At 41.2% G+C, this 22,059-nt stretch overlaps 1 protein-coding gene across 2 annotated transcripts; it reads left to right on the top strand.

Moving 5' to 3' along the window:
• Positions 1-1,262: 1,262 nt before the first annotated feature.
• Positions 1,263-21,606, top strand: LOC139457752 (uncharacterized). Of its 2 annotated transcripts, none has more exons than XM_071239100.1 (5): positions 1,263-1,351; positions 17,057-17,124; positions 17,990-18,130; positions 18,657-18,770; positions 21,339-21,606. In XM_071239100.1, the coding sequence occupies exons 2-5, from the start codon at positions 17,058-17,060 to the stop codon at positions 21,461-21,463; spliced, it is 447 nt and encodes a 148-aa protein (XP_071095201.1). In that variant the 5' UTR covers positions 1,263-1,351; position 17,057; the 3' UTR covers positions 21,464-21,606. The 2 variants fall into 2 exon arrangements, with proteins under 2 accessions (XP_071095201.1, XP_071095200.1); XM_071239099.1 differs by having other exon boundaries at positions 1,278-1,355.
• Positions 21,607-22,059: the final 453 nt, after the last annotated feature.

Genomic DNA, 22,059 nt, shown 5'->3' with positions numbered 1-22,059 from the left:
ACAACACCAGGGATACAGGGACGTATACTCCAACACAATACAACACCAGGGGTATAGAGGTGTTATACTCCAAGACAATACACCACGAATAGTAACAAATGTCTACCAAAATAAATGAGACATTTAATTCAGAGGTCGACATTTCCAGACTGGACCATTTGCCACCGGCCTCTGGAATGAGACACTATATTAACTAATCATTCACAATATTCATAACATTTAAAGTCCACAAAATCTAATTTACCAATTTGGAAACAAACAAGTTTGTACTTGACATGACAGCCGATTGATAGAATCGGGCCAATTCTACCAACCGTCCATGTGAAGTCTGGCGTGATGAGCACAAGGAACGTCTGTTTCTGGCCCCCGTGCTGGGGAGGTGGGGTAGCCTAGTGGTTAAAGCGTTCGCTAATCACGCCGAAGACACGGGTTCGATTCCCGACATGGGTACAATGTGTGAAGCCCATTTCTGGTGTCCCCCGCCGTGATATTGCTGGAATATTGCTAAAAGCGGCGTAAAACCATAACACTCACTCACTCTCGTCCCTGCGCCCAAAACCACCAGACTCTCGTCACCACCTACACACCCATGGCACACAGGCTGCACAATTAAGTTGCCTTTTACGATGAACAAAGGGGTGCTGGGAACACATTCTGTAGGGGGGAATGTCCGAGTGACTCTCCTTTCAGTAATAATAATGAAGCCGAGGCCCATTATTTTGATGGAATGGGTGAGTGAGTGATGTTTTACGCCGCTTTTAGCAATATTCCAGCAATATCACGACGGGGGACACCAGAAATGGGCTTCACACACTGTACCCATGTCAGGAATCGAACCCGTGTCTTTGGCGTGACGAGCAAACGCTTTAACCACGAAGGAACCCGACCGCCCATTTAAGGAATGGAGTAAGGAGGCTATTCCCCTACTTAAAACACATCACCCACTTATTACAATTTCTGTTGTCCCCCGTCGTGACATTGCTAAAATATTGCTAAAAGCGGCGTAAAACCATACTCACTCTCTCTGATTACTTTTTTATTCATTGTATTCATCTCAAGTCAATATGTGGTCATTTTACATTCATTATATTCATTGCACTGTCATGATAATGTTGTGATCTACAACATAGACGGATGTGTCTGAAAGGTATAGACATTAGCATACGTTTCATGATTATTCAATGTGTACACGATACACAGTACATGCATCTCCAGGTGACATGGCAGAGTCACATGTCATGATCAGACCTGCATTGTTGGCTGCAGTTGCTGACACCACGCCATCTGCCTCACATCCAGCTGAACAGCAGGAGACCACGGGCGAGACACACCAGTGAAGCAGTTTGACAGAGTAAGTAAGTATTAACTGCATTACTCATCCTGTCATCCCCTAACATATGACGGACGTTGGGGCAGCCTAGTGGTTAAAGCGTTTCCTCATCGCGCCGAACACCCGGGTTTGATCCCCACATGGATACGCTGTGTGAAGCCCAGGTCTGGTGTTCCCCGCCTTGATATTGCTCGAATATGGCTAAACACGGCGTAAAACAATACTCACATATATTAAACTAATATAAACCATGCCTCCTTTGTCTTTTATCGGCCATTTGGGAAAAAACCTTCTTTCTTTTCCTTATCATTTACGTTGATGACGGAACAATTTCATGACGCACGTGTGTCGCCAGCCGCAAGCAGAAGTCAGAGAAGGCTGAAGAATGCAGTCTTATCCCAGGGCGTCATACGGAACTGACAATGACATATTTCCCAACATCAAGATGAGTAGTTAATCCGGTTATAAACGGGTATATTTGTGAATGTATTCTGTATGTCGGTCTGTACATTAAACATGTATTCTGTATGTCGGTCTGTACATTAAACATGTATTCTGTATGTCGGTCTGTACATTAAACATGTATTCTGTATGTCGGTCTGTACATTAAACATGTATTCTGTATGTCGGTCTGTACATTAAACGCACGGGCGTTGTGGTGTTGTTTCGTTAATTCACTGTTTTCTTGATCATGATATGCTTACTCTTCATGAACACATCGATAAGGGCAAATAGTGTTAATATGATTGAGAAATGTGCACGAGTTGGTCCGGTGTGAATTGCATATTTGACGCACGTGCCAAAGGCAGGGGGAATTGACTTCACGTGCATCACGCCAGAGCGGTTCATACACTGTTCTCACAGTTTAGAGTTCTTGAATATTCTCTTAAAATATGGTTATCAAAGCAATGTCATATAAATATTTTAGGCATCCTTTAAACGTGGTCATGCGTGTTAGTCCACACGGACAGTGGTGTCTAATGGTTGTAATGATGAGTTAGTGTCCTCGGCTCAATAGGGCGTAAGAAGCTCTTTGAAATCTTCGTGAAAAGGGCATGCTCCACTGTACCTCCGTAGGCTTTGACAAGCTTAATGATTCTTTTGCCCTTGAGTGTAAATAGAAAGGCTGCATGAATCATCGGGACAGTTTGCAGTGATTCCGCCTTAGTTCGTATCGTACTGTTCCATGTCCGGATTATAGTTTCCGGACTAACATATCTGTGGTAGGTGGTCATGCCCGGCCATGATATTCTCAACAGTAACGAAGGGGGGAGGGGGGGGGGGGGGGGGGGGGGGGGGGGGGGGGCAGGGTGTCTGGGACTAAGAAAGTTTCAGTTCATGGGGAATTGCATACGCCAAACACGGGGACAAAATTACCTATCGCACCGGGAAAAAACGGGGTCTTCAGCAACCCATGCTTGTCGTAAGAGGCGACTAACGGGATCGGGTGGTAAGGCTCGCTGACTTGGTTGATGCATATCATCGCATCCCAGTTGCGCAGATCGATGCCAATAGTACGATGCCAATCACTGGGTTGTCTGGTCCAGACTCGATCATTTCCAGACCGCCTTCATATAGCTGGAATATTGCTGAGTGCGGCGTTAAACAACAAACAAAACCCGTTATTACCTGTCACTTACCCCAACCCTTCTCGTTGTGTCATCACTGGTCATCACTATCAGTTTCATCACTGCCTGTTTTGCCTGTTATCCCAATGGAATTGGTTTTGGTAGATAACCGAGACTGACTGTTCTCTGGCCTTGACGTTTCATGTTTACATATTTGTTAATAAATTTCTGACAGAGATATCAAATATGTCATATTAATAATATGTATTCCATGATGTTGTTTAAAACATACTGTATTCAGAAATACACTCACTTGCATATTTGACGCAACGACGGAATATACCTCATCATTGATTTTCTATGATATATACACTCTTCCAAAAAAGAAACGCACAGGTTGATTTTTAGTAAATTTATTGTACCTAATATATTTTATTTAATATCATAGATACAAATATGAATTTTTTGGAGCTCGATAGTCACATGGTGTCATTGTACAAAGACATTGAAAACTGTTCATTGCCATGTCACATAAGGCCACAAGGTAGCGCTAAACTCAGTTTCTCTGGTGACCGCCCCGGGCATTAATCACGGCTCTGCATCTCCTCGGCGCTGACTGGATAAGTGTACGAATTCTGTTCTGCGGAATTCTGCGCCATTCCGCTTGTAACGCGTTGGCCAGTTGTCGGAGTGACTGCGGCGTGTTCTGACGCTGACGTACACGTCGATCGAGTTCATCCCAGAGGTGCTTGATTGGGTTGAAATCTGGAGATCTCGACGGCCAGGGCGAGTTGTTGATGTTGGCATTAACAAGGTAGTCAGCCCCCCCCCCCCCCACGTACACAATGTGGGGCAAAATCCTCATTTCGCCGGTGAAGAAGAAATCGTGATTCATCGCTAAACCACACTTGTCTCCAGTTTCTCAAAGTCTAAGGCTGTAAAGTATGGCACCAACGCAAGCGTCGTTCTTGGTGGATCCGTTGCAGAACAGGGCCGATAACTGGTCTTCCGGATCGGATTCCAGCCTCGCGAAGATGGTTCCTGATAGTCTGGTCCGATATTGTCCTCAAACCAGGGATGCGTCCTGCAGTCTCCGTAGCTATGGTATTGCAATGACGTAGGTGGAACAGTCGAATGTAGCGATCCTGTGCAGGGGTGGTAACTCTTGGTCGGCCGGTTCTCGGACGGTCTGCAGTGGAATTGAGCTGTGTGTATCGGTCCTTTTGCTTCACCGTTTTCCTCCATGACATTTTTGAACGAGTGTGAAAACAATTCCGTTTAAGACATTGCAAATCGACAGTGGCTGCGTTTTGATGCACCGTTTGTCGAATATCAGGCAACCAAAATGTTCCAATAACTTATCTCCAATTTATATACCGGATTTTTGTGAAGTCATGTTCAATAAACAACATACTTTCTGTGCGTTTCTTTTTTTGAAGAGTGTACATGTATCTATTTATCTGCAGATACAATCACTTGCATATTTGTTTTATATTTCTGACGCAACGATAAAACATGTCTCTTCATGTATTCAGGGATCTGTATCTTCGTAATCGTAGAAGCCATCACTTTCATAATTGCTGATATGTTGCCACAGCAGGTGTTTGCACATGCGTATTCACATAATATGCACACCTGTTTACACGTCCATAAACGAAAGAGAAACTGAAGTGAATTCTTAAACAAACAGAAGTTTAATGTACAGCGACATACAATTACAGGAAAAGAGAACAACTTTTTTGTCTGGAAACTGAATGGAAACTAAGGAAAAACAGTTGAAGTCATCTTCTTTTGTCATGGAAAAATTAAAGAATTCTATCTTAAATTTTTCAAATAAACACATTACCAATAACAATATTATTTAGGAGCTGCCCATTTAATATACATATATATATATATATATATATATATATATATATATATATATATATATATATATATATATATAGAGTGTGTGTGTGTGTGTGTGTGTGTGTGTGCGTGTGCGTGTGTGCTAGCCCAGTGGGATACCATGCCGAGGCTAACCATGAATCCCTCACTCTGACACAGTATACTTACTCCGAGCCGATCAGTCCTTGTTTAAGCCCCTTAAAGTGGGTGGAGAAACCTAGTGGTTACAGCCTTCAGTCGTCGCGCCGAAGACCCTGGTTCTATTCCCCACATGGGTACACTGAGTGAAGTCAATTTCTGGTGTCCCCTGCCTTGATAGTGCTGCGATATTGCTGAAAGCGACGTTAAAGAATTTTTACTCACTCACTCAAAGTCGACTGCCAGACAAGGTAACAACAAGTACCATCTTTCAACGTCTTTTGATCTGACGCGGCCGGGAATTGATCCCACGACCTCCTGCTCCCCGGGCCGACGCTGCTACCCACAGAGGCGGTCTTTGTCATACATGTACAACCATTGAATGGAACATGTACAAGCTAAACGGAGACAATAAGGAAACGAACATTTCCCTTTGTTTTCATTTGAGTGGCCATGTTCCGGAAACCAGTGTTTTCTTTTGTCCTCGTAGATATTGATGGTAAAACATTAGACAGACTAGATTCGCTTGTACTCAATGTTTCCCTACCTCGCCAGCTCCTCCCCCTTCAGATTCACCTGGAACTGTTCATTGCCTGAATGTTGTAACAGGGTCACGAGGGGTACATGGGGCTTTATGCGTCCCGCGTTAGGTCTTATACCACGAGCCGGAATGTTGTCATGTGAGTGAGTGAGTTGGGTTTAATGCCGCTTTTAACAGTATTCCAGTTATATCACGGCGTGTCAGCTTAATGTGGGAGGGGGCAGTCGGGTAGCCTAGTGGTTAAAGCGTTCGCTCGTTACGCCGAAGACCCAGGTTCGATTCCCGACATGGGTACAATGTGTGAAGCCCATTTCTGTTGTCCCCCGCCGTGATATTGCTGGAATATTGCTAAAAGCGTCATTAAACCATACTCACTCACTCAAAACCAGGATTCGAACACACAATCATAGGTTTCTGGCGTGCCCAAGCGACGCAACTCTGCCCAGCGAGTCGCGGCGCCTTAAGGGACATTCACACGGTACAACCAGTTGTATACAATTTGTGAACAGGCAATCGGTCCAACTTTTGACTATGCAACTTGTTGGACGCGAGTTGTACGAAATAGGACATGCGACAAGTTGTATGAACGCAGCCAATCAAAACGCGTAGACGACAATGTTTTGTTTGAGCGACCTACCAGGGCTGCCAATTTGCAACCAACTTTGACAAGTCTAATATCATCCAGATTCGCCCCGAATGTTTCTAGTTTTGTCAGCACCATATCCGTGCCAGTGGGATTCATCGAAGTGGGGGACCTTCATCACTTCGGGCTCTCCTCCCACATTCAGCTGTCACGCCGCGATATACCTGGAATACTCTTACAAGCGGCACTGAACTCACTCACTCACTCACTCACTCTGGTTAACCTTTCATTACCTTTTTCAGTCATCTATTTCCATATAAATTACTCTGTAATGACACAATGATTGAATGTATGATCCCATAAATGATTCTACAGAACATTTTGTATTACATATGGAGTGCTTAATAAGGTGTTCAGCAAAATTAATCAGGCATTAAATACACATTATCATTAATAACCAGGCAGCTAATTATTCATAACCAGGATTTTGTTTTTATTGTTTAACATTTAATTTAACATAAAACGGTTCTTTTTGCCATGTTTTACGTGGAGATATATGTGTGAAACATTGTTTGCACGTACGTTGTATTTCATGCTTATAATGCATGACGAGGTTATTATGTATGTTTTTCCTTTTGCAAATATTTTCATTTGAAGCTGGAGACTATTTATATATTCTATACAAACCACCGTGATGATCAACGACATCGACATAAATTTGGTCAAAATAGTTGTATTGGTAATAATTAATACAGAAAGAAGATATTTTATGTAAAATGATATGTCACTGATCAGAGAGAGAGTTACTAAAAATAAACCACTGTAAATAAGTACCTCATTAATATTTATATTAATATTATTCTAACACGACTGTTTGTGTGTAGTGATCATAACTAATTAGAAAGCAGAAAGACTGGTATGTATTCTACTGATTGTTGCTTTTGACAATGCAGATTTTTTCCACCCCTGCCCAACGATAATCAAATACAAAAATCTATAGAACGTAAAAGGATTATAATATGTTAACAGTGAAATAAAAGCGAAATTTACTCGTGATTTTCAGCTGAAAACAAATTCATGAGAAAGTTCACGTTGACTGGATACAATGTAATTTAGAGAGATGCATAGAGATACGAGTGTGTTTCTGTATCGTAAATATCATATATTAACAATAAAATTTGTTTTGTGCGAGCCTTTGGCAATAATATATTTACGATAATGAAAGACACAAAACCCTTTCCATATTCAATAGAGTCGACCACATCATGAGCATGAATCACTATCAAACAGTGATGATACCAGGTGTTCGCGAAAAGGTGAGCGTATCCTTCCCATCCGGTTGCACCATCAAAAACACATGCAAAGGGAAGTCAATTGTTTACCTTAAAAAAAAAACACGGGGACAAGCCAAAACAGGTAATTGCATCGGACATCATTTTTGTCACTGATGCGTCACATTTGGAAATGTCCACCGCATGTCTTCCATTAAACATTTGGAGAGCTTTACTGATGCCTTGAATGTTGAAACAGACGAGTGTGTAGTTATCACATAGTATCACTCTTGACTTAATCGATGTTTGAGAAGTAATTTCCCTCACATGCCAAATGTGCCAAAAGGACGTGCAGTCATGTTTGTCGCCATGTTTCGGCACATGGGAAAACCCCTATTTGAGCAATATTCAGTGGTCCAATGAGACAGAAAGCATCGCATTAATACATGAAGTTTGAAAGTAATTCCTGCGTATTTGTCGGATCATGATATCAAGTTTATCGGATTGGGTTATCGCGTCGATAACACAAGTCTTTATATGATAAAACTATTCCTTACAAACTTTAATGTACACCCTGATACAATTGACAAAATTTACTTTAAGCTATGTTTTGTTTTGTTTGTTTGTCTTTTAACGCCGCATTCAGCAATATTATAGCTGTATGACGGCGGTCTGTAAATAATTGAGTCTAGACCAGACAATCCAGTGATTAACATCATGAACATCGATCCACGCAATTGGGATCGATGACATGCATCAACCAAGTCAGCGAGCCTGACCACCCGATCCCGTTAGTCGCCTCTTACGGCAAGCATGGGTTGCTGAAGACCTATTCTCTACCGTGATCTTCACGGGCCTACTTACAAGTAGAATAACTCATTCTGTCAAATAAATCAATGACACTTGCAACATGCATGGTCCATGTGTGACTCAAGCAGTTTGTACAGCGATTAAGACTTCTGAGTTATTTTTATATGGACTGACTATAACATATATGTGTTTGGAGGATCCGTTCTTAATACCACCAACCAGAAGCGTCTTCATACACTAGTATTGCTGCATGTCACGTGACAACATTTCCCAGCAGAATAGGCAACAATACTTTCAGTGAAAGCAAATTTCCATTCAAATTTTATTACTTGTAGAACATCTACACGAGAAAAATGCCGTTATACTTAATAACGTATACGCTGTATTTGAAATAAGCACAAATAGTGCCATCTGAATTAATCCCTTTGCGAAAATATAATTTGATCTCAAATCAATCATTATATACTGGGTTTAAAACACTCGAACAACGCCATACATACCTTTAAATGCGCTCATTATGAAAAAAATACAATTTAGAAAGATTACATAATCAAATACTATTTAAGAGAAGGTTAGTGTGCTCTTTTCCAGCGCCAAGGCTATGGAGCAGAGACAAAGAGCTCCAAACGACCAAAAGCCCCGCCAAACCTCATATATAGAATCATGTAAGACCACAACATTCAAAATACCTTTATTCCTCCCACAGTTTTAAACGTTGTATATTTTGTTTATTCCTAATTGATGGCTAATTTGCGTATCATCGCCAGCTGCTAAAGCGATGGTGAATGCTGCTGATCTATAACCCGTTTTTATAATGTCTTGCTCTGTACAACAATATCTTTTAATGATAACCTACTGGTTTGAAATCTTATTCCGTGATATAACTGGCATACTGTTAAAAGCGGCGTTAAACCCAACTCACTCACTCACTACTACAAGCAGACGGACACGCATCAGTACCTACAATTCAGTTCATGTTATCCGCGGCACACTAAAATTAATCATCCATATTGGATGGCAAGAAGAGTGTGTAATATTGTTTCGGATGTGGACACAAGAAACCGAAGATTAGAAGAATTTAAGACATATCTCCAACTACAAGGATATCCATGTGGAGTGGTTAAAGACGCTTTAACTAAAGCAATGCGAATTCCACAAGAAACATTAATGAAAACAAAAGAAACAGATACAGACACGGACATTCTCCCATTTGTGTGTACGTACAATCCCAGAAACTGTCAAATTATGCCCTTTATAAAAGCCAATCTTCCAATTTTACAGAAAAGTCAAACTATGAAAACATGTTTATCTATGTGTAAACTTATACGCAGCACTAGACAGCCTAAAAATCTCAAACAAATTCTTTGTCCGTCCAAATACTCACTAAAAACAAATACCGACAGTGTAACAAAATGTAACACACCTCGATGTGGAACTTGCCCAATATTAATTGGAGACTGCAAATTTCAATTTTGCGAAGATATACTATTTAACGTTAAAAACAACATGGACTGTCGCAGTAAACATGTTAAATATGTTGTAACGTGCGTGATGTGATGAGCATTGTATCGGAGAAACTGGTATGCAACTAAATCACTGTACACAGACAACTAGTACGAGATCCAAACGTACGTTGTATATATGTAAGCAAACACATTGATGGATGCGGGGGTGGTCATTTTACTGTCTTTCCGTTTTATAAATCCGAATGGAAAGAGAAAAGATGTTCATTAGGCTTTTGAAACCTAAACTTAATTCAAAAGTATAACTTTCAAAACTTCCCCATGTAGCTCAATGTGTATTTGTGCGCTCTCACCATAATATACTTAACCGCAAAAGAAATGCCACCCCAAGTAACACTGCATGAAATGTTGTCATTTAAATATCTGGGTAATTTTTGTCAAAGAGTTTTACTAAATTAACCAAATGTCAATAAGTACCTCATTAATATTGCTATTATTCTAACAAGAGTGTTTGTGTGTAGTGAGCGAGAAGATATTGTTCATAACTAATTAGAAAGCAGAAAGACTGGTATGTATTGAAGTGCCAAACGGGATTTCTACTGATTGTTGCTTTTGACATCCCTGCACAACGATAATCAAATAAAAAAATCTATAGAACGTAAAAGGATTATAATATGTTAACAGTGAAATAAAAGGGAAATTTAGTCATGATTGTCTGCTGAAAAAAGATTAATGTGAAAAGAGTGCATCATGATGCCAAGTTCACGTTGACACCCCAAGTAACATTGCATGAAATGTTGTCATTTAAATATCTGGATAATTTTTGTCAAAGTTTCTAAAATTTATAATTACGGTATAATTATGGTAAGCCGATTCCGTGCAAATTGAAATGCACATGCGTTCCCCCATTTCTTGCCCTATAAAAACCCAACCTAACATTCATTCGTTATTGAATTGCTACCACATGCCAAGATTGACAAGAAATCAGCGACACCAAGCCCTTGGACGATTGCAAGCTGGACAAACCGCCCGCAAGTAGCCAATGTCCACGTAAGGACCATATACAGGCTCCAGCAACGGTACCAGACCACCAACATTACAGATGACCGACCACGTAGTGGAAGACAAGGGTCACCACCCGACGTCAGGATCGTCAGATTGTGCGACAGCATCTTCAAGATCACTTTGTTACTGGTGCGGAAACTATTCAACAGAGCATGGGGACACACCAGCGACACATTATATAATTAGTGCGGACACCGTGCGACGACGATTGACGAGCAGACACCTCCACTGTCACAGGCCACACCGAGGACCCATTCTTACACTACGTCATCGCCGGGACCGTCTTCAGTGGGCCACACTGCACCAGCATTGGCTTAACCTTCGGTGGTGAAGAGTCCTCTTCTCAGACAAGAGCCGTTATTGTATCTCAACAGCAGATGGCAGAGAGAAAGTCTAGCTACGCCGTGGGGAACGTTATTCGGATGCTTGTGTTGAGAGAGACTCGTGGGGTGGTCCGAACATCATGGTGTGGGGTGGAATTGGTCTTGCACAGCGGGTCGGCCCTGTGGTCTTCCAGAACATCGTTCCAGGGAGAGGCAATGGTGTCACAACAGCTCGGTACATTGATCAAGTCTTGAGACCACACACCATACCTCATTTGGCACGTCGCCGCATGGTAGCTTTCATAGTTTCATCATGATAGCGTCCGTGCTCACACTGCGAGAGCAACAAGAGACTTCCTCCAGCAGAATGGTATCAGAAACATGCAGTGGCCTGTCCTCAGTCCCGATTTAAATCCCATTCAGCACCATTGGGACGAGATTCAAAGACGGCTGAATGACGTCCGACCAAGGCCGACAACTGCAGCTGAACTGCGTTCCTCAGAGTGCGGGCTCATGTGCCTATGGCCTTCATCAACCGCCTCATCCATTCCATGTATCGACGTTGCACAGCAGTTATCAATGCACATGGCGGACACACGAGATACTGACTTGTGATTCCATTTTCTCAGAGACTAGTGTTGTGTTTCACTTTAAGAACATTTGACACTCCAATTTCAACCTTGATGATCAGTTTTGCCAAGTTTCATCTTTTTTAATATGCCTCGAAGTATGTTTACAGTGTTTGGACAAATAAGGTTTCTCATATATTTATCCATGGTGACGTTTCTTTTGCGGTTCAGTGTATTTTTATGCCTCCAACTATTATCACTAGCTATACCGTCATGTGCTTTGTGACGTCAAAAGCATGACGTTGGCTGTCGCCTAGGACAACGTTTTGCTTCTCCCTGTATTGTCACTGTTACATCACAGGTATTATGACGCCACAATTACTACTGTTATGCGTCGCCTAGGACTACAACGTAAGTTAAAGTTTTCATTACACCTGAAGAGCCCTTGAACGGCGAAAGATCTTCTGTGGATAGAGGAGTTTTGACAAGCACGAATATCTGGACTCTTTTGTATATTTAATACTTATACACCTGTATGTATGTCTGTCTGTCTGTCTGTCTGTCTGTCTGTTATTTCTGTCTGTCTGTCTGTTATTTTGGTCAAAAGTTGTTTGTGTGTTTATATATAATTCGGGACCTTCACATTCAACGTCAAATAATGAAATGCATGAAGGACGTCACGTCCCTGGCAACCTCAAAAGGGCATTTGGTAATGTGTGAACACTCTGGATACATTATGAACATAACATGTAGGATATAGCAACATACAGAGCTAAACCGGAACTTTTTGTCATCACCTCGGGACCCGACAGGTCAGCCACGTTGACAGGTTCACGCAATACACAACATATCATGATAACTCAGATATGCCGTTTTGCCGTTTGCTGCTGACTGCACAGCTTTCGTTGTCCGCATTACTGATCAGTAGTCAATATGTACTTTGGAATCTGATATTTGATCACTTTACGCCGAAAGAAACTACATTCTTTTGCTTCTCATGTGACGTCACCAACCAGAGTTGTGACCTAGTTTTGTCACCGAATCTTGCCTCACTTGCACGTGAAAAGTGTTTCCTTGGGGGTGACGCGCTTCCCGTGGGTGTCATAACACAGCTGCTACTATGCTCAAACGATGCAGAGACAAACCCAGGCCCAGTAACTCTTCAAGAAGTACAGGAGAAAATACTGGCAGAAATAGGGAGCATGAAATCTGAGATACGTAAGGCCAAAGCAGATTTAAGCACACAAATTTCAGAACTAAAGAACGACGTCCATCAGTTCTAAATGTGCAAAACTAGACGAATCTGTTACAGAATTACATTGTGATTCACAAACACCATGAAAATGAACCATGATAAAATGTATGAAGACATTGATGCACTTTCAGGCAAGGTGGATACTGTGTTAGATCAGATGTCAAAAATTGATAACGAACTAGATAGACTTGAGTCCTATAGCAGGCGTAATAATATCCTCATCCACGGAATACGGAAAGCTGCAGCCGATGAAAAGTCAGTGGCATGTAGAGATACTGTGTTATCTGTTCTTAATGAACATGTTAGTTCCCTCATTTGAATCAAACATAACAAATTAAAACATGAGGGTGTTACTAAGAAGAAACTAATATGGAATGACTTTCGAACAATTTTCTGAGCAAGCTACAAAAAAGTATAACATATTTTAAACAGTTGCTTCAAGATAAACTTGATAATAATATTAAGGGGCAATTGATGACTTTGTTGAAATTATGAAAATCTTGTATGAGAAAAGAATTAAAACTGAACATGGATAAAAATAAAACTTTTAATACTGGATGTAGAATTGCAAGGCGTAACGCCCGCAAAGCGCTAGGAAAATTTAGAACTACTCGTACTAGTCTTGACAGAAAGAAATATGACGAAAGTAGGAATGAATATAAAAAATGCTGTCGGAAATACAAATCTGATATGCGTAGACATAGACAAGACAAACTGAAAAAGTCTTTTCACAACCCTTCTGCGTTCTGTAAACAACTAGATATCTCAAGAATAGATTTTCTGCTACAGATAACAAAACGAAATCGCAGTGGCTTAGTCATTTTAGTCAAGTGTTTATTTCAAATGATGCAATATTCACTACGGCAATTGATGATATGCACAACTATTTTAGTGAATGCAACGCAGATGTTGATGAAGTTATGCTTGATTCACCCATTGTTGAAAACGAAATAATAGATGTGATGAATCACCTTAAAAAGGGAAAACCTGATGATGTAGTTATCGAAATAATGAAGTGTTCTAAATTTGATGTTATGCTTTTTCTTTGCAAATGTTTCAATGAGTTATTTGAAAGTGAGTGTTCCCAGTGGGCATCCACTGACAATGTGTTGGTCAGTGTCATTAATTGCATTCCATAATTTAAATTTCATATTCACGTTTTGATGCAAACTCACACTTTGACAGCTTCGAGTGGAAAGTGACTGTCCCCGAGCAGCCAACAGAAATCCTGCTGTTTCACTTTTCAGGCCAGACGACTTCATCCAAGTGAAGGACACTGCAGGGTTGCTGTGACTTCTCAACACACTGCACAAAAACTCGATTCAGTGGTCGTTCAGATTGCCTTTCCTTGAAAAACTGAGCCTGGGCCGACTTGATATGGCACTTCGCTTGGTTGACACTCATTTCTTTTTTACCGTCCAGCAGTAGAGAACCATCAACAAAATCAACATTGACATTGAGATGTCAAGGAAACAAAATAACAAAACAAATGTATTACAAAAATTCCCCATGTTTGTAAATCAATACACATTCGCGCAGCAAATACAATGGCAGTAAACAATAGAGTGGTAGTACAATATTAAGTGACAGTATAAGAATATGATGGCAGTGGTCAGTATCAAAAACAAAAACAGTGGTGATAGAAAAAGTCTGTGATAATTATATATACTTACCGAGCGGCGTCAGTGGTCAAGATTCCTAGGGATGATGAGCTATCCTCACTTGAAAGAAAATTCTGAAGCGATGAAACGCGTGAGAAATACGTAGACACTCTATTGTCCCCTTATATACAACCTACCCAGTCACTGAAAAGTTCCACACAGTGCCCTCACCAGCCCATCGGCACTAGAACATTAAAGAAGTTTACTTAACATAATATCACCGCGGTACACTGCAGACCGGAAGTTTGCGCACCACACTAACACCTACCTGACGACTGGTCACTGTCCAAACACAATACAATGAGCGTCTATCGAATCCCAACAGAAACAATGCAACACAGCTACTATCACTGTTAAACAATGAAATACACTGCCTTATAACAATATAGAAACAAACTAATCTTAATGAATGAATGAATGAATGAATGAATGAATGAGGACAAGAGAAAGTGTACGGAATGTTTTACTATGTAAATAAAAAACTGAAACATTGTCGTTAAATGTGATTGTGTAACCATCACTCATTCCAGTAATCTGTGATCAACAGTAATCTGTGGCTGGATAATTTTGTGGGAAAAGAAATTGGTTCAATGAAGTAGAGGGAAAGAAATGAACTTGCAATATAGCCGCTACCATGTTTGAAACATAAGATGTGTAAGATACCCATCAACAATTGTGTATTATTCGAATTTTGTTTTTAAAAGTTTCAAATCAAAATATATTTTATAAAATATAACTATGCATAAGTATACTTTAAGTGCTGATTAAACGCCAGTACAGTTAATGTTTTGGCTATGACAAAGCTAACTAAAGATATTTTCAATTGGAAATCAAACAAACGATAAAATCAAACTCGGAGGGTGGGAAGTTCTTCACCATCACTGATTAGAAACAACATGAAAACCGATTCAGGAGTATTAAGACGTGGCAGATATAAACTTCTAGCTGCGAAACGGAAGAAGAGCGGAACTTCAAAACGGCCACGTTTCACCAGCTGTTGAAACTTCTTATTTTTGCCCAATATTTAGCGTCTTCGCATTAAAAACTTTAAACGACATACAGTGTGTGTTTATCAGTTCTGATGTGTGTTTTTCATGTTTCAGGAATGTGGCAATGTGTGTATTTATTTAATTTTATCACACCCCACCCCGCAAAATATCCATTCGTATCTGATCATCTTCTTCAGATCAAATAATGCCCTACAACTATCATTTGGATCGGAGAGTCCTCCACTGCCTTCACAACAATCTACTATCCGTCCTACATCATCCACACAACTATCAACTCTCTTTAGATTCAGATCTCCCATTACCTACACAACTATCTACTACCCATTGAAGTGAGTGAGTTAGGTTTAACGCCGCTTTTAACAATATACCAGTTATATCACAGGTGTCAGCTCCATGTGGGAGGAAAGCCCGAGGTGATGCAGGTCTCAGAAGTTTACCACTTCGGTAAAAAACACGATCACGGGATTGGTGCTGACACACCTAGAAACATAATCGGGGCTGACCGAGATTCGAAGCCACAATCATAGGTTTCTGGTATGCCCAAGGGACGTAACGTTTCACTGCGAATCGCAGCGCCTTGGACGACTGGGCTATCCGTGCCCCTCTACCCATTGGAACACATTCAGACATTAGTCAGGTCAATGTGTAATGTTTGTTTCAAAGCTATCGCTTACCACGTCAGTCATTGTGACCGTATGATTCCCTTTCAACTGATGCGCAGAGTTTCGTTCCTTGGGCACGTCAAAAACCTATGAATCCCGGTTCGCCGCCATTGTTTTTCTATTTGTCAGCACCATACCCATGCTCGTGGGTTTCACGAAAGTGATAAACTTTCTGAGGCCTGAACCACTTCGGCCTTTCCTTCCACATTTAGCTGACACGCCGTGATATAACTGGACTACTGTTCGAAGAGGCGTTAAAACATAACTCACTTACTCACTCACTCAAGTTTCAATCTGGAAAGCTGCAATCTCGTTAAAATCGCTGTCGCTAAACAAAGATCTGAGGACATCCCATGACGGGTCACGTCAGAACGACCCTTACGACTGATGCCGTCAAAATTATCGTCTATCTCTCGTTTCATAAACATTTGGACAGAGGAGGCGTTGCACAGTATGTGGGGAGCACTGCCATACAATCGCAATCAAAATTATACTAGATATTCCGGAATGTTCGTTTGTTCAGTTTTCAAAATTTTAATCGAGAACTGTGTCAACATATTTTTCAAGCGAAGTCTGAAATGGAAGTCGCCACTTTGAAACGAGCGCCTCAAAGCTCGAGAAAGCTGTTTCTAATTGGTTGATGTCGACTTCTTTTAGTCGTTTCAGTCGTCGGTCAAAGTTCGCGAAAGGTCGTTCTGACGTGACCCGTAACGGGATGTCCTCAGATCTTTGTTTAGCGGCAGTGAGAACTTAGATCTGAGTTAAATGAGATTGGGAAAGCTGTCTTTTACAACCGATGTGTATCTGAAAGTTATGTTTAATCATAATAATGCATCAAGAGATAGAAGAAATCACCGAATATTAAATGTGCAATCATATTTAATTTCGGCATGTAATATTATTTTTTCGATTTCCAGAATGGGCGCACCAACGTTTTTCGCTGTCGTGGTGGTTATCATGGCAACGCTTGTCATCGGACAAAGTGGTAAATTTAGGCTCAAACTAGCATAGTCAGCGGGTGTTGATCATTATATTTGCAGTTGCAGGTTATATTAACAGTATACTCAATAGATGAGTTAAATGGTTAATTTCTTGGTTTGTAAGAGTGGCGTCAGCCTTTCCTTGGCAACAACCAAGATAACGTGAAAGTTTATGTCTGTGCGCGTGACAGGTTTATCGGCAGACCTTATGGTGTGTCTCCCGACCGATGTTGCCAGACATAAATTGCATATTGTGTCATGGGCTTGCCAATAACTAACCAGACAAACGGAAAATAACATTTACTGTTGTTGTATATAGAAACACCAACCACGTCCAATTCAGGGTAGGGTTGTCCATATTATAAATTATAACCTTCATTGGTGATTGGGGACAGGGTGCGTGTTTACATGAAGATGTCCGACTGCCAATTCTTGCATTTTGAAAATTTTGAAAATAGTCCATCACAGCTGAAGCAGTGCCACCGGCTAGCCAACTGAGCTGAGATAAACACCGCTGCGCCCCCTCCTCTGACGCCCTCCTCATCCAAATAACCCTGACCCGTTAAAATAATTTTGAAAGGTTTTACAGTCAATATTATTGTCATTTATTTTTTTTCAGACCATGTATATTTTCACATCGTCAGATTCGTATATAACCCAGACAGTTAAAATAATTGTGAAAGGTTTAAAATCAATGGTATTGTCATTTCGATTTTTTAATACGATGTTTATTTTCACATCGTCAGACATCTCCATTCCTAAATAACCTCGAACAGTTGGAACTAATTTTGAAAGGTTTTTCAATCAGTTTTATTGCTATGTAATCTTTTCCACGCCATCTTTATTTTCATATCGTCTACTGACAAACAGTAGCATGTGAATGTAAACGTGAAAACGGAGACACCTTTGGCGTTGGTGACACCATCGACAACGACTGTGGTACAGCTGTTTGCACCGACGTCGGCGGCGGCAGCTGCCAGTTTAAGCCGGGGTCTGGCATGAGCAACAACGGTAATACAGAAGAAATAACGTTTACCTGTTGTCGACGATGTTGAAATATTAGCAATGAAAGCTGATTGCCTTGTATTAAACTGCCTCCAGGTTTTTACCTTCCCTATAATTTGTAAAGTCGTATCTTTTATGTAGTAGGTGTTGAACAAAGGTTGTTTACCTGGCTCTTCTCCGTACTAAAGACACCTAACGTTGTAAGATGGAATAGAAATGCCCTGGCTGTCGTTGCCTGTTTCTTTACACGAAATATAATGCCCAAAATAATTCTGTTTCTATATAAATGCCTAATATTAAAATATGGCACTTATTACGTTAGTTTATCATCACTGGTGTCAGGTTTTATCAGAATGTTGCCAACAGCAGGTAGTCATATCGTATGTAGGAAGAAACACATGCATGTATGAACATATACATTGTAGCAGTTTTCTCTTTCTAGATCATATAGCAATTACTTAACAACTTTTACTCATTTTTCTGTTTATGCCTTGTAAATATATGAGAGTTTAATACGATGCTGCCGTTGTAGACTGCACGACTCCGGAGGGCGTGTGTATACGCAGCTTCAGAGCGCCCCACCTGAACGTCCACACCTGCAAGAAGTACATGTGTATCCGAGGTTCGGTCCTGCCACCACAAACCTGTGAGTACCGATGCCTGTATGCTGCGGAATATGTCGAGTCCACCCGAATGTTTAGAGTCACGTGATGGGTGCGGAAAAGCCGGTGCCACCGAATGTACCGAAAAAGCCGAAATGACCCGGATGTACTGAGGCGCATATAGGTAGCGGAATGACTCGTGCACCCGAATGTACTGAGTCGCAAGTAGGTAGCGGGAAAGGCCGAGTGCACCCAAATGTACTGAGTCGCACGTAGATAGCGGGAAAGGCCGAGTGCACCCAAATGTACTGAGTCGCACCTGGCAGATGCACCTCTGCGAGAAGAATACATTGCTGTGCAGTGCACCACACACCTGCCATATGCACCTCTGCGAGAAGAATACATTGCTGTGCAGTGCACCACACACCTGGCAGATGCACCTCTCCGAGAAGAATACATTGCTGTGCAGTGCACCACACACCTGGCAGATGCACCTCTCCGAGAAGAATACATTGCTATGCAGTGCATCACATGGGCAGATGCACCTCTGCGAGAAGAATACATTGCTGTGCAGTGCACCACATACCTGCCATATGCACCTCTCCGAGAAGAATACATTGCTGTGCAGTGCACCACACACCTGGCAGATGCACCTCTCCGAGAAGAATACATTGCTGTGCAGTGCATCACATGGGCAGATGCACCTCTGCGAGAAGAATACATTGCTGTGCAGTGCACCACATGGGCAGATGCACCTCTCCGAAAAGAATACATTGCTATGCAGTGCATCACATGGGCAGATGCACCTCTCCGAGAAGAATACATTTCTGTGCAGTGCACCAAATACCTGGCAGATGCACCTCTCCGAGAAGAATACATTGCTATGCAGTGCACCACATGGGCAGATTCACCTCTCCGAGAAAAATACATTTCTGTGCAGTGCACCACATACCTGGCAGGGGGTATCCAAAATATATAACATTTGTACCAAATAGGTTCATTTAACAAACTTTGCAATTGTACCTTCAGTGCTTCAAATGATGATAACAAGTATAATGTTGATATAGTTTTTGTACAGTTTACGTGATTCTCATCACTTCATGGTCACATTTTACGTCTTACACCTAATTTCTCTAAATTATGGAGAAATCATGAGAATCAGTTATTTCTTCGACCATGTTATGGTTGATGTATAATTTCGCTTAATACCATGTGGACCTTGTAGTTTGGAGAACATTACATACTCTCCTCGCTATATGGCGGTTATAACAGGATGCGGCGTGCGTCATCCTTCCCCCGTCTGCCGGCCACCCCACACTGACGTTCCTACAAATATCAATGCTTTGTAATTAAAGTGGATTCTTTAACAGTCCTTCATAAAATGAAGGCCAAGTTGGAAAATCAGCCAATAAGAACATATTTAGTCGGTCACATGTCATATGACCAGTCTAGTTGGGGTGGAGTGAAATTAGGTTTGTGTATGTATGTGTGTGTGGCTGCTTGTGCTAGTCCGGACTAATGGCGAGTTTATAGTGCTAGCCCACTGAGATACCATGCCGCAGTTTAATACCCCGCTCAGACACAGTATACTGACTCCGTTCCGACCTGTCCTTGTTTTAGCCCCTTAATGCCGAGCGCCAAACAAGGTAACAACAAGTACCATTTAATAACGTGTTTTGGTATGACGCGACCGGGGGTCGAACCTCCGACCTTCCGGTCCCCGGATGGACGCTCTACCACTTGACCACGGAGGCGGTCACTGGCGCCTTGAAGGTAGACCAGTACATTAACAGTGCGGATCGGCTAGGGCCAGGCGTAATCGCGAACGTACACTTACAAGCATGTTACCTCACACATGTAGTCTTTGTTCCTTCATCTCTGCATCGTTCTTTCAAAGGGACACAACCCTTTTCTTAATGCCTATTATTTATTCAGAGCGCCAGCCTGGGTAACAACTGTAGTTTTTGAAAATCAGAGATGACAAACCACACAGATAATTACAGTTATAAAACACCACCCAGACGCCATCGATGTAAATGCTTATACGATTTTGTTATAATTATAATTATACACATTCCATTTCGAGTGCTACATGTGTTCCCTTGATGGATTGTGCACTTTAAGGTCAAGGTAACTCTGATCAGGTCCTTTTTATCTCGTAACATTTTTACAATGATAGAACTCAAAACGTGTAGTGGTATTTTGTCCGGGTTGTTTTTATGAAACAGACAAATTCCTATTTCTTTTAGGGATCCCACAAAACATTTGATCACGACATCCAGTGGCCTGCTTGTACCAGTCCGGACTGGTGCCGATTTATAGTGCTAGAACACTGAGATACCATGCCACAGTTTAACATGAATACCCCACTCAGACACAGTATACTGACTCCGAGCCGACCAGTCCTTGTTTTAGCCCCTTAATTCCGAGCGCCAGACAGGGTAACAACAAGTATCATCTTGTAACGTCTTTTGGTATGACGCCGGGGTTCGAATCCCGGACCTTCCACTCTCAGGGTGTTTTGTATATGTTCCTAATGACAATGCAAGTCTCGCCGTCAGTTAGAATAATGTTGTATGTGTTGTTAATGAGGCTGACATTCTCTCCTTCAGTGTGCTACAAGGATGGCCGGTGTCAGGCTGGAGTACAGTCCCGGATCACCAATGGACAGCCATGTTCCTGTAGAGTCAACATGGACAGCGGCCGAGAGGAATGGGGGTGTGGACTATTTAAATAGTCAGGAATTCAATCTGTTATTTGGCACTTATAATTATGATAACGAAGTGGTAAAAAGTAACGTTTTGTGCCCTTCTGCATTGAAGATAGTCTATACTTGTGTACTGAACTTCTAAGTTTTCTGTTCTTCACTATCAATACGAAATAAACACGCAAACGTGGTCCAATGGTTATTATTGATCTTCCGTATGTTGAAGAAAACAGCACCACCGATTAAATAAAAATCGAATCTAGTCTTACTATTGTAGAACCAATTCGATAACCACATTTGACAGATACCACATGGCACAATCAATCTGATAAACAAATCTGGTAATCACACTTTACAAATTCAATCTTCTAAACACACTTAACAGAAAAATCTGGTAATCACACTTTACAAATTCAATCTTATAAACACACTTAACGGAAAAAATCTGGTAATCACACTTTACAAATTCAATCTTATAAACACACTTAACAGAAAAAATCAGGCAATCACACTTTACAAATTCAATCTTATAAACACACTTAACAGAAAAATCTGGTAATCACACTTTACAAATTCAATCTTATAAACACACTTAACAGAAAAATCTGGTAATCACACTTTACAAA

The sequence above is a fragment of the Haliotis cracherodii genome, unplaced genomic scaffold, assembly GCF_022045235.1.
Source record: "Haliotis cracherodii isolate W230 unplaced genomic scaffold, xgHalCrac1.p SCAF_12, whole genome shotgun sequence".
Lineage (NCBI taxonomy): Eukaryota > Metazoa > Mollusca > Gastropoda > Lepetellida > Haliotidae > Haliotis > Haliotis cracherodii.
Note: the sequence above shows the minus strand (reverse complement) of the source record. Positions and strands in the feature narration are given on the sequence as shown.